Source organism: Glycine max, chromosome 10 (assembly GCF_000004515.6).
Source record: "Glycine max cultivar Williams 82 chromosome 10, Glycine_max_v4.0, whole genome shotgun sequence".
Lineage (NCBI taxonomy): Eukaryota > Viridiplantae > Streptophyta > Magnoliopsida > Fabales > Fabaceae > Glycine > Glycine max.
Window position 1 is genome coordinate 42386669 of NC_038246.2, and position 11901 is coordinate 42398569.

Consider the following 11901-nt stretch of genomic DNA (forward strand, 5'->3'; position numbering starts at 1 on the left):
ATGCCAAGATGAGTTGAAATTGGATTATGCAGTGTGCATAGTTACGTGTGATGTGTCGTTTCTGTTAGACATGTTAGTGGTGTAATGTGAAAAAATAGTAAAAAAATAAACTTATTAGGAACTCGTGGTCTGGGATTGATCAGCATAATAAAGAGTTTACTGTCTCTAGCATATGTTGTTCTCGAGATGTAATCCTTTCCTCACGTGTGGAAAGAAGTTACTCTGGTTCCTACAAGGTTCTTGCTAAATAAACTTTTTTTTAACTCAATTTATTTTAAATTTATTGAATATAATCGGTTTCATAATTATAATTTTTATGTATTTACCTGAATTAATTATATACATTATTTTTATTTGTTTAAATATTTGAATTTTATTTTATTATATATTAAATACTAATACAATATACGAAAAACTTAGAATTTAATTACAATGTATATACTATTCGATCATGAATTGTCAAGTACAGTAAAATTATTGATTTTTTCATTAAGCATTTTAAAATTAAGTATTTTAAAACTTATATTTAAAGTGATTTTTGATCGACTGATAATATAACTATTATAAATTTTTCCACATTGATAGTATATTAAACCTAAATTCAAAAACTTATTAAAAATCTAATAAATAAAATTATTGATTTTTTCATTAAGTATTTTAAAACTTATATTTAAAGTGATTTTTGATCGATTGATAATATAAATATTTTCACATTGATAGTACATTAAACCTAAATTCAAAAACTTATTAAAAATCCAATAAATTGGTACAACTTTTAAAGAGTATAATTATTATGCTAATTACAAATAATTATATAATTTTTAAGATAATTATTATAAAAATTAATAAATTTATTAACCTGTTTGTAGTTATGAGTGTATAAAACTATTACATTATTTTTTTCTTATTTTTAAACAAATGAAAATAATTTTTTAGAGAGAAATGAATGAAAATTAATTAGGAAAATAGTTTTTTAAGGATAGTTAAGCAGAATTTATTAAAATATGTATTAGTTTTAACTTCTAAGTACCTGACATCAATATTATTTAGGCTAAAAATATATTTTTCATCCTCTACAAAATTTTCAGTATATTTTTTGTTTTTAATATCAAAATGAGACCTAGTTTTAAAATGTGTAAATTTTTTTACTGTAAAGTAAGTCTTAATTTTAACCTGTCCAACATGGAGTGGATTGTGCAACACATATCAAGTCACTTCTCTCTTCCCTTCCAAACTACCCTCTTTGCCAATTCCCACCATGTTGTCAACTCATCCTCTCCCCGTCCGCTCCTCCCTCAAGTTCATCACTCACCTTTGACACCACCACCATCATCCAAATCTGAACTCCCCGTTCTCACCCTCGGCAACAATGCTTAGCCCAACCTCCTTCCCAGTGCCTGGGCCAACTTCCTTCCCTTCCAAGACAAACCCAAATGAATCCTATCCCCCTTGCTCACCCTAATCCCAACCTAATTCAAACCCTCATATGAAACCTAACCTAACTCACACCAAAAAATAATAAATGGACAATAAAATGATCAAGTCTGAAATCCAAACACAATGATGCCTTCACGCCACCACCACCATCGTCTAGATTTGACGACATCATCCCCGCATCTAGGCTACTTTGACCTTGCTTTTAATATTGGTGTTTGTTATCTTCAATGATTTTATTGTAGATTTCATTGTTGCGCTAATATGTTTCTTCTTGTATTTCTTCGTTGTGCTAGTTTGTTTGTTTCTAGATTTAAAAAGATAAGTTCCATTTAATATTTTTTTATTTTATTATAATTTCTGGAAGTTTTAAATTGTCAGTAACTATGTTTTGATGTTTTCTTATGTAATTTTTTTATGATTTTTTTAACTTCCACTTGTATTTCAAATCTTAAATTAAAAAATACTACATAAATTCAGTTAAAACCAAGGCTCACTCCGAACAAATAAATCATATTATGAAAAACGTATTTTAATCTATTATCTAATATTATTATTTGTTGCGGTAAAAAAATACTATTATTTGTTTCTTAGAAAGGGAAAACAATCGAATATTCCCCTTCTATTTTTTTTTCCGAAAAATAAAACCCGAAAGTTAAATACCCGAGTCATTGCTGTGAATTATGATGGAGTGAGGGTTTTACGCCAAAGAAGCACCGCGACGCTGTCTCTCCCACTCTTCTCCGCCGCCGGTAAATGCAATTCTTTCTCCACTCTTTCATTTCCTTACAAAACTAAGAGACGCACCTTCGATTTCGCATGCTCTTTTTTTGTTCTTTCTTTCTTTTAATTCAATTGGTTGCACATAAATTCCATTTTCATTCTTCTCCGCTTGCTTTTCATTACATTACCATATTCTCTGTGTTCCGCTCCGCGTGCGTGTGCGTCTAGGGTTTCCTTAACAATTAACAATTTCAATTCTGTAATGTATCGTTGGGAGTGTGCAGCATGTGAATTAGAAGAAGAGGAGGCGAATTTGTTAATTTGTTGTGAGTGTGTTCGAAATGGGTGAAATCTGGTGGTCCCTTTTGGGGGCGGCGATCCCCGTGGTGGTGGCAGGGCAAGCGTTTCGCGTGAAGAAGCGGCGTGCAGAGGAGCAGAGACTGCAGAGTGCTCGCGGGAGGGAAAGGAGTTCCGATGAAATCTTCGTGTGTGAGAGGGTTTGCACTTCAAAGAGGATGCTCAAGAAGGTTGGTTCCTTCTCCAAAGACCCCATTCCTGATACCTGCGTCACCGTTTGTGGCGCCTCCGATCTTGATGCCTGTGCTGATGCATGTGCCCGCACTGTCTGTGTCAACCAACATCAAGTGCCTAACTGGAACGACATTTGCCTCAGGAGGTGCCAGAGTGAATGCCTCAAACTCTCTTCTCAGAGTCACTCCTCGTAGCAGTTGAGTTGAATTTTATTTAGTCAAATGTGTGTGTGAGTGTATACATTGTGGTTCAATGCTTTGTTCCATCATTTTGACTATGGAATTTAAGAATTATTACGACAAATTCTATGGAAATGGAAATGGGGTTATTCCACTAGGCGCTGGTTCATTTTGTGTTCACTGACTTGAGATCTATATGATTCTTTCTTTTCCTGCCTCATTTTTGCTTTTGCAAGCCTGTGGAATTTGGAAGGTTTATGGAGGATGGTGGGACATGAAAATGGTGAAGTAACTTAACCTCCATTAAGTATTTTATTTTTAGGGCCAGAATCAATAGGACCGGGGCGCCGCCCCTTCCCGCCTGGCGGGCCCCCCCCCCCCCCCCCCCCCCCCCTTCAGTTTATTTGTATAGAAAATACATATCTATCCATAGAGTAGTTTTTGGAAGTCGAATATATTTAAAATGGAAAACTTTAATATGGTTTAGGCAAAAAAAATATCACTTGTATTCCTTCTGTGTATTCATCTAGAGTGTATTCTAATTAAATTTGATGGATTTGACTTTTCAAATTATTGTATCCAATTGGCGAATACAATAAGTTGGTGAATCTTGGCTAATTAAATATACATCACATGCAAATTGTCTTACTGTGTAAATGGATACTGCTCTCATCAGTTTAGGTTGTTAACAGCTGAGACCTAATGAAGTGGATAGTTCTTTCTACACCTCGATAAGGGTCTACTACGTAAGTGTGTAGAAGGGCTTCTATAGAGTTTATTTGGGTTTAATTTATCATATCTAATTCTAATTGCCTCCCTGCGTTCCCTAAATGTTTGATTAAACTTGTAAAAGTAGCTTATACCTTTGTATATATATATTTTTTAAATTTATTTCTATAAGCTTCATGCTACAGTTTGTCAACATAAAGCTTTTGTAGAAAACGCAAGTCCTACTCCTAGTGTTCATCTCCCATGCTTTCAATCCTATTTGCAGCCAACAACTCTATTATTGATTTAGCTTGACATTTGGCACAAGGTCTCGTGATAAATTCTTATTGATTGTGTGTTTTATTAAATTGGGTTTACTACAGCAAACTAGAAGACACTGACATTGCCTTCTGAGTAGGAATAAACTTCGGAAAACTATTCCACTAGTGATAGAGTTCTCTCTCTTTCAATCATAAAGTAAGTACCAAGCTAATGCGATGCTTCTGTGCAAAGGATTTGGATTGTTTATTTTGTTTCTCACATAATATTGTCAAACTAGTTATTAACTTGAGACTTGAGAGGATACTTGGGTTTGGGTTTATAAGATTGACTTGGTAGAGAAGGAAAGATGGAAGAAGTTGTGGGTTCAAATATTCTCATTAACAAAATCTAATAATTAATATTGGTATTTAAAAAAAAACCTGTAAGGATACTTTTCATGATAGTGATTAGCATGATAAAGTCATGTTAGAAAAAAGACAAATAAAATTAGTGAGCTACACACTCTTGCGGTAATTGTTTTGTTTCAATACACAATAAGACAGTTCTGTCACTTATACTATTTCATATACTTTTTCTGAAGGTGTGAGATAATTCACTTAAACTGAGAGTAGGTCAAATGAATTTGGGGACTGCGGGTGCATAGTTGATCCAAACCTTCATGAGCGCCTTTGTTTAAAGAGAAACATCTATTACGAGGGGAGGTATGCCCATAAGACGCCTCTGAAAGCCACCAACTTGCATATACGATGACAAAAATAATATGCTTGCATTCTCCTCTAACACGTGGCTTTATTTGTTTGAATCTTAACGAATTCAGCTCTTCTAAGTTTGTTTATTTAATTTATATTAAATATATGGGAATCGGGTCAAAGAGGACCCAAATTATATGATTTGCACAAACACAAGTCTTATTGTTGTAAACTTTTAACTCAACATTTTAAAAGCAAATATAATTTCATTAGTGATAATTGTCTCAACAACTCACGTTTGTATTGGATGCTCTGAGATACAAAACATGGAAATAATGAGAATCAACAAAACCATCTGCACAATGCACATGAGCTCTCCTACATGATTTTCTCATGATACAGCATGCAGTCCCCGCTAACTTGTTATTCAAATCTGTGAGTCTAATTTAACAACGACGCGCCCCAAGCTCCATGATTAAAGTTCCCACACACTTTTATGCATCATATTCTATTTCTTTACTTTTTCTTTACCTTCCCTACTCACCTTCATTATTCATTGTTCCTTCATTCAACTTGAGAGGGAAAAATCCTGATGCATGAAGGCAGTTTAACATTCAACTTGAGAGGGAATATATAACATCCAACATTTTAAACTTAGTTAACAATATTTAAAATAATTTATGAGCCAATTTTTTTATTACTTTTATATTAGGCTTAAAATGTTTTTGACTCATAATAAATATATGATTTTTTGTGTTTGTTCTCTGGTAATTTTTTTATTTGTGTTTAGTTCCTAATAAAACATCAATTTTATTTTTTGGTCCTTGATATTTTATTTTAGTTTTTGATAAATCATCGAATTTTTTGAATTTATTAGTAAACAAACACAAAAATTAAATATTTATTAGGGATAAAAAACTTAGATAAACTTTTATTTTACTTTGGTGATCCAATTCATACCCCTTAGTATCATTTATATTTGATTATTATAGTTAAAAAATTTAATATGTAGGTGGAAGGGTAATTATTTTTTTTCCACAAATTATAGTAGATAAAAATTAAATTTTTAAAATGTAAAATTAATATTTTATGATAAAGTTATATTTTAAAAATAAAATCTATTTGTTTTTCAATAATATACCTAACATCTTTTAACCCTATATTTATAGATAAATTAAAATAAAATTTTAATTTAAACAACTTAATAGTAATTTTTTTATGTCATTGATATAACGGATCAATTTGGTTCAAAAATGCTAGATACTTAAATCAATAAAAGTATGGTTTAAATTTTTTAAATATGAATAAAATCCAAGGATTCTTAGGTTATCATATTAGAACAATGTAATTATCATTCAAAATTAAATTTTCTTTCTAGGACTAAGTCAAGCAAATGAAACCTTAATCAATCAAACCAAACACGAGATAGAAATGATAAATAACTTCGACACACATGTAAAGAAAAGCATTCATCCCTATGTCTACACCAAACTTCCTTGACTTAGATGAAAAAAGGTAAATAAGTGGATGAATTATGATAGAGCGGTAACACATACCGAGCCTTGATTGAAGGAAAAAAGAAGTTAAAATTATGAAATTGGATGAAAGTGATTGAAGCATCATTGGTGGAAATGTCAAACTATAGTGTACCAAATTTGTTCAAAAACTTAGTCTTATGCCCTACAACAAAGTTGTTGTGATGCTATTAATTTTGAATTCAACACTACATTTCTTTGTTGGGTGTGCTGTTGTGGGATAACATTTGAATTTTTTCTAAAATCTATTTCATTCATATATTGACTTCAATGAAAAAAAATTGCACAAATAATACAAATCACAAATGTCATTTTTTAAAAAATAAATAATAATTCATTAATTATTTATGATAAAATTAAGGATGGTAAAACTTAAAATATTAACTAATCAAAAGTTTTTATTCTTTTCGTACTATTATTGTTTTTAGCATTTTCCATTAATCATTTCAATATATTAAATTTTTGTCACCAATATATTTTTAAATTAATCCTTAAGAAGAACTTATGAAATGTAATTAATATTATTATTGGGAGTAATTAATAAATTAAGGAAGGACCTAAGGTAAAGATGCATGCTTCATTCCTCACACACAAGGGCTTTTATTTTAAATTGAGAAATGTCATTTGCACAATAAATTGTACATTAAAATTTACAATTAAAGAAAAAAAGAGAAAAATATAAATATAAAAATTAATAATATGATCAAAATAGACTAAGAAGAAGAAGAAGAAATATATTGTATAAATTATTACCCAACTTATATAAACAACACATCTCTTTCAAATTACATGACCACGTAGCGAACAAACAATAAAACACCTCACTTGAAAGTGTAATAAAAGACATCATCATCTCATCTAAGCATCAACTAAGAATATTTTACAAATCGTTCTTGACTTATATATTGGGTCAATTGTGGTCCACTTAGTCAACTTATAACAAAGTCAACACACTAGCCCATATACAACATGCTTGGCCCATAGTCCAATACACAATGTATAACAGTGTGAGAACGAGCCTATACAGGCGTATTTGTGTGTTCCTCACGCATTCGTATTCACACATAATAGATAAGCAAATACAAAACATTCACATGGAACATTTTTTTCTGTTGTTATAGGGTAGCAATGGGATAATGCAGCATTCAAAACAAAATGAGTAACATGGCAGAGTTTCCCATCATAAAGGTCAGAATTAAAGGTCGGAATTAAATATCATATCTCATTCGCCAAGACAAACTCATCTTCAGACCAAACTGTCGTGAGTAATGATCCATTATTGAACAGAAATTTTCAAAGTTATTATTCAGATTGAGTGCTAATCCCATTTCCTTCTAATTAACTATAACAAACTCAATCTCAATGCTACAATTTACCAAATTTTCTTCCACAAACCCTTTTACAATGTATCCTCTTCAACAAAAAAGAATGAAGAAAAAGAAAAAGATGGCTACAAACTATGAATTGTTAGAAAGGACAAACAAAACTATTTCTGACTGTATTACAATTACAACCCTAAGCATAGAATGAAAACCCAATTCACGTATAAAATCCTAGATTCTCTTCACTTTTTATAATACAGTAAGAGAATTATGACGGCTAAATAACCTCAGATTCAACTATAGTTATGACAGCTTCTTTGCACCATTGGGCTGAAGTGTAGGACTTTGTGCATGAATTATTGCCACAGCAATGGAGAAAGACTGTAGTGCAGATAGAGGTGGATGGAAATGAATATAATATAAACCATCGTGAACATTTACCATCCTCAAGGTGGGGCCGTAATCACTTGAACCCTGAAATTTGAGGGGTATGATCATCTCATTGCATAAATTGTAATAGTTCAATAAGAACAGAGAGTAAATACAAGATTACAGATGCATGGATGTTAAAATATAACAACAAAATTGGCTTAAACTTGAGAGAAATTTAGCTGTAGAATATATTTTATAGTGAAACAAAACATGAAATTATGTGTTTAGGCCTAGGTGGCCATCAAATATAGCAATTAGCAATGAACAAAGTCATTTCCCAAATGACAATTTGGTTTCTAATAAAGCCCAACGGTGTACAATATCATGTAGTCAACCCTACCTAGTGAGATAAGGCTTGGTGACTGTGGTCTGTGGTTGTATTTGTAACAAAAATATAGCAAGAGATATGAAATGTGAAGATGATCAAAGACGAAAAGAATTTTATAATTTGTGGAGAAATACACACGAACAGGGAAAAAAACACATTCTTTAAAGAGAATAGAGAAAGAGGAACAATAGAATATGGGATAAAAACAGACCTGAATAACCAAATCAACTGACTTGCACCCGTCTCCTGTATCTATTTTAGACATAACCTCAGCTTTGTTAGATCTTCTCTCTAGTACAGTCAGAGGGCACCCCTCATCCCAACCACCACAGTCACAGTGGCCACCAGATTTCCATCTATCTATCAGACTGGATGGCCCACCATTTCTGGTTCTTGGCCCACCATGAAAGCCTGCCGGAATTAGAATGCTCGTGCTACTTGAGCAGTCGCCATTATTTTGATTACTACTTTCAGATGGCAACGTGATTTGATTTTCACCAGATTTGTTAAGAAATTTTAAACCCCACCCTCCTACTTTCTCTGGTTTTTTACAAGGAAGATGGTTTTTCACAACAATGGTAGCCATTTCAAAATTTGGAGGAACATCAGTATCTAATAAATTGGTCCCGCCAAGAGCATATGGCTCCCACGGACAACTCTCCTTTATGGCACTTGATCCACCAAACCTTGAGAGTGTTCTGCGTTTTGATGATGGGCTAGTTTTAAAAACTTTCGACACCTTCGACAGCCCCTTGCTCTTCCTGTGAGAATGCTCTGATGTGGACATTTCTTTGTCAGAAATTTCCATGTTATGGAATAGTGTAAACTCCGTCTCCCTTATTCTACAATTGTTCGGGCAAAGGGTGAAACTCGTTGATACATGCATCTTCCCAACAAATGGAAAATCACCATCAGGAATCTCGCGACCCTTTTGGCCACCCTTGTTCAAGTGAAACTCATACACATAGTCCAAAGCCTTATTATCTGTTGAGTCTACCTTCTTCAATTTTGCTACATAGACCTCCTTCTGATCATCTGCAGAAAAAACAAAATGAGGAATCCCTTGCTTCCAAGAACACTGGATCATTCCCTGAGATAGAGTGGAAGATGTTGAAGACAACCAATCAGAAGAAGTAGAGGTGGTGCTAGAAGTGGAAACAAGCCTTTTATGAACAGAAATGGAGCCATACTTATGACTTCGCACTAACTGTTTTTCCTTTCCAAGTTTATGCGACGAAGAGATACATAAATCACTAGGAGAGTCCATAAAATCATAGCATACCAATCCTTCAGGATCAGAAAAGTTCATCCTGTTCAAATTGTCAGTTCTATGTGAAGCACCAAACTGCTGAAGAAGAGTACTATTCAATATATTTATCATGCTCTTGCTCCCCATTATTGAACCTAAGGTCCACTGGTCCCCAGCATTAGCACTTATAACTACTCTCCCATTCTCAGTGGCCACAGGACATTCAAAGACAAAATGTCCCAAACCACATGCATTTCCACCAAAAAATTTCACTGTATTCAAGCTTTCTGATAAAGTCTCCATGTTTGTGGCTCTTAAGCTCTCAGGTATGTTGAATTGAGCTGCTTTTAATGCAGTGTTATGTATGAATTCCAGGCAGCGGCGGATGTATTTCTCATCCACACTCACCACATGTTTTGGAATCCGATTGTCTAGTCCATGGACACGTCGAAAGAACAAATCCTTGAAGAAAACTTTGCTGATTTGTGATTGGATAGCATTTACAACTATTGCCCGATGAGAGTTTGATCTTTTAATCAACTTCTTTAACTGTGATTTTGAAGATTCTTCCTCTGATATTTCCCTATCATTCAATAAGCCATGCAATGAATCTTTTCTTCTGCGACCCTCTTTCTGAATCCATAGGCATGTATTTTCCATCTTCTACCTCTACTATTCGGGATTAATTGTTGGACCCTTCTCTCTCAGACATCTTCCTTAGACTAAAAACTAAGAATTATACCAACAATAACCTGAAAAATACACCAAAAAAAGATAACTTACCAAAAGCAAAATTATTTGCAAAAATATTGAAGCTAAAAGTAGCTCTTTCCTTATAGAGTCAACCTATGTGAGCCCAATGAAAACCAAAAATTGTCAGTGTTCTATACAATATATCATGACAAACAACTTTTAAACATAGAAATCCATAAAACGAGATATGCAAGCGAAGAAACCAGAAATCCATATACATATGGATATGTTCATGACAATTGACAGAATAAGAATTTGCAGAACAAAATGCTTACATATTAATTATTTCAGTAAATTCATTGCATAATGAAACTCAAAGAACGAACAATTCCATGATTTAAGTTAACCAAAATTCACTCGGTTATAGCAAAACAAATACACTTGCATTATCTAATAGTATTCAATATTAGAAAGAAAAAAAAAAAGCCTTCAAAATAAGTAAAGAAGAAGAAAAGAGCAAGGTTCAATCTTACCTCATCTTACAACCTTAATTGCCAAAAAACTAAGTCAAATAATGTCTTGACAGAGATAAACTGAAACTAAATCCATAAAAACAGAAGCAAATAATAACAAACAAAATCACCAGTAACAAATAGAAGCAAACAGAAGCCCGGAAAGTTCTCCACTAACAAATAAACAAATTCAATAAAGGCGAACAAAAAGAAGAAAATATAATAATAATAATAATAATAAAATTAATTACCAGATGAAGCTGGATCCGGGAAGGGCCAAGAACACCTCAATGAAATGAACACAAACCCAGTAGCTGAACACTCCTTCAATCCTCAAAACTTGAGCTTTTCAACCCCCAAAAAACAAAGGAAAGAAAGAGGAGAGCCAAATGGACAGAAAAAACAAAGCAAGGCGAAGAAAACCAAGTCAGCACATGGGAAAGGAAGATCAGAACACAACAACCACCACAAGTAGTAATAATGATAATAATACTAGGTTCCAAAAACACTGTTTTTATAATCTTTCAACAAGAAAAGGGTGCAACTGTATTTGCATTTGACACCATTGTAGAGAGAGAAAGTGAGAAGGAAAACCAACTACACCAAAGCAAGCCAAAACAAAACAAAGGGTGACCCAGTGGGTGGAACACGGGGTTTCATAGTACACGTTTGATGGTTGAAAATCTAATCTAGTACAAAGAGGAGAGAAGGAGTTTGTGTTTCTTGTTTCTTCACTTCACACCAAAAAATAATAAGGATGCTCCTGTAGGCCCCACTTGCTTGTGTTCTGCTGCATCTTCTTGGCCAAGAGTGTACCCAAACCATTCCAACATGGATATATGATAGAGAAATTGAGGGAAGCATAGCATAGTCATGAATGAGCTGGTGCGCATGATAGCTATGTGACTCCACTAAAGCCAAAGGTGCTGCCGTGCCACTTGCACATTTTCATTCATTCAGAGCTATTACCATTTTTTTTCCTTTTTCACTTTTTTCCTTTTTTTCTTTCATTCCATTACTCATTCTGAATTTTATATTTTCTTTACATGTGATGGAGAGAGAAATTTGGTTTCTAATGTGGCACTTGGTCAAGTACATATATACCTTAGCATGCCTATTGACCACAACAATTGACCATTGAAGGGGTTCATTGCATTATACATTTATACTATATATAAATATAAATAACATAGATGCTCAGAAGCACAGTTACACACATGACATGACAGTGTGACACATTCTCATTCTTCCTTCCCTTTTGCGGTTAGTTTATTTATTGCTACC

At 33.2% G+C, this 11901-nt stretch overlaps 3 protein-coding genes across 3 annotated transcripts in view; 2 read left to right on the top strand and 1 right to left on the bottom strand.

Annotated features, from left to right (window-relative positions):
- Positions 1-89, top strand: part of PM13 (Ca+2-binding EF hand protein) — a gene marked incomplete in the record, with an annotated part of 2493 nt that extends 2404 nt beyond the window's left edge. The window contains 1 exon segment of the mRNA NM_001250414.2: positions 3-89. Coding sequence (NP_001237343.1) covers positions 3-17 — 15 coding nt within the window.
- A 2015-nt stretch (positions 90-2104) lies between these two features.
- Positions 2105-3087, top strand: LOC100499983 (uncharacterized). Its single transcript, NM_001248249.3, has 2 exons — positions 2105-2186; positions 2442-3087. The coding sequence occupies exon 2, from the start codon at positions 2499-2501 to the stop codon at positions 2880-2882; it is 384 nt and encodes a 127-aa protein (NP_001235178.2). The 5' UTR covers positions 2105-2186; positions 2442-2498; the 3' UTR covers positions 2883-3087.
- A 4357-nt stretch (positions 3088-7444) lies between these two features.
- Positions 7445-11670, bottom strand: LOC100802721 (uncharacterized). Its single transcript, XM_006589248.4, has 3 exons — positions 10869-11670; positions 8375-10164; positions 7445-7877 (listed from the first exon to the last, which is right to left on the bottom strand). Exons 2-3 carry the CDS (start codon positions 10070-10072, stop codon positions 7707-7709), a joined length of 1869 nt encoding a protein of 622 aa, XP_006589311.1. The 5' UTR covers positions 10073-10164; positions 10869-11670; the 3' UTR covers positions 7445-7706.
- Between the last annotated feature and the right edge of the window lie 231 nt (positions 11671-11901).

Excerpts from the sequence above, each read along its gene's own strand:
- LOC100499983 (NM_001248249.3), top strand. The coding sequence starts at position 2,499 with ATGGGTGAAATCTGGTGGTCCCTTTTGGGGGCGGCGATCCCCGTGGTG.
- LOC100802721 (XM_006589248.4), bottom strand. The coding sequence starts at position 10,072 with ATGGAAAATACATGCCTATGGATTCAGAAAGAGGGTCGCAGAAGAAAA. Across the intron at positions 7,878-8,374 it reads CAGTTGATTTGGTTATTCAG|GGTTCAAGTGATTACGGCCC; the intron begins GTCTGTTTTTAT and ends CTCAAATTTCAG.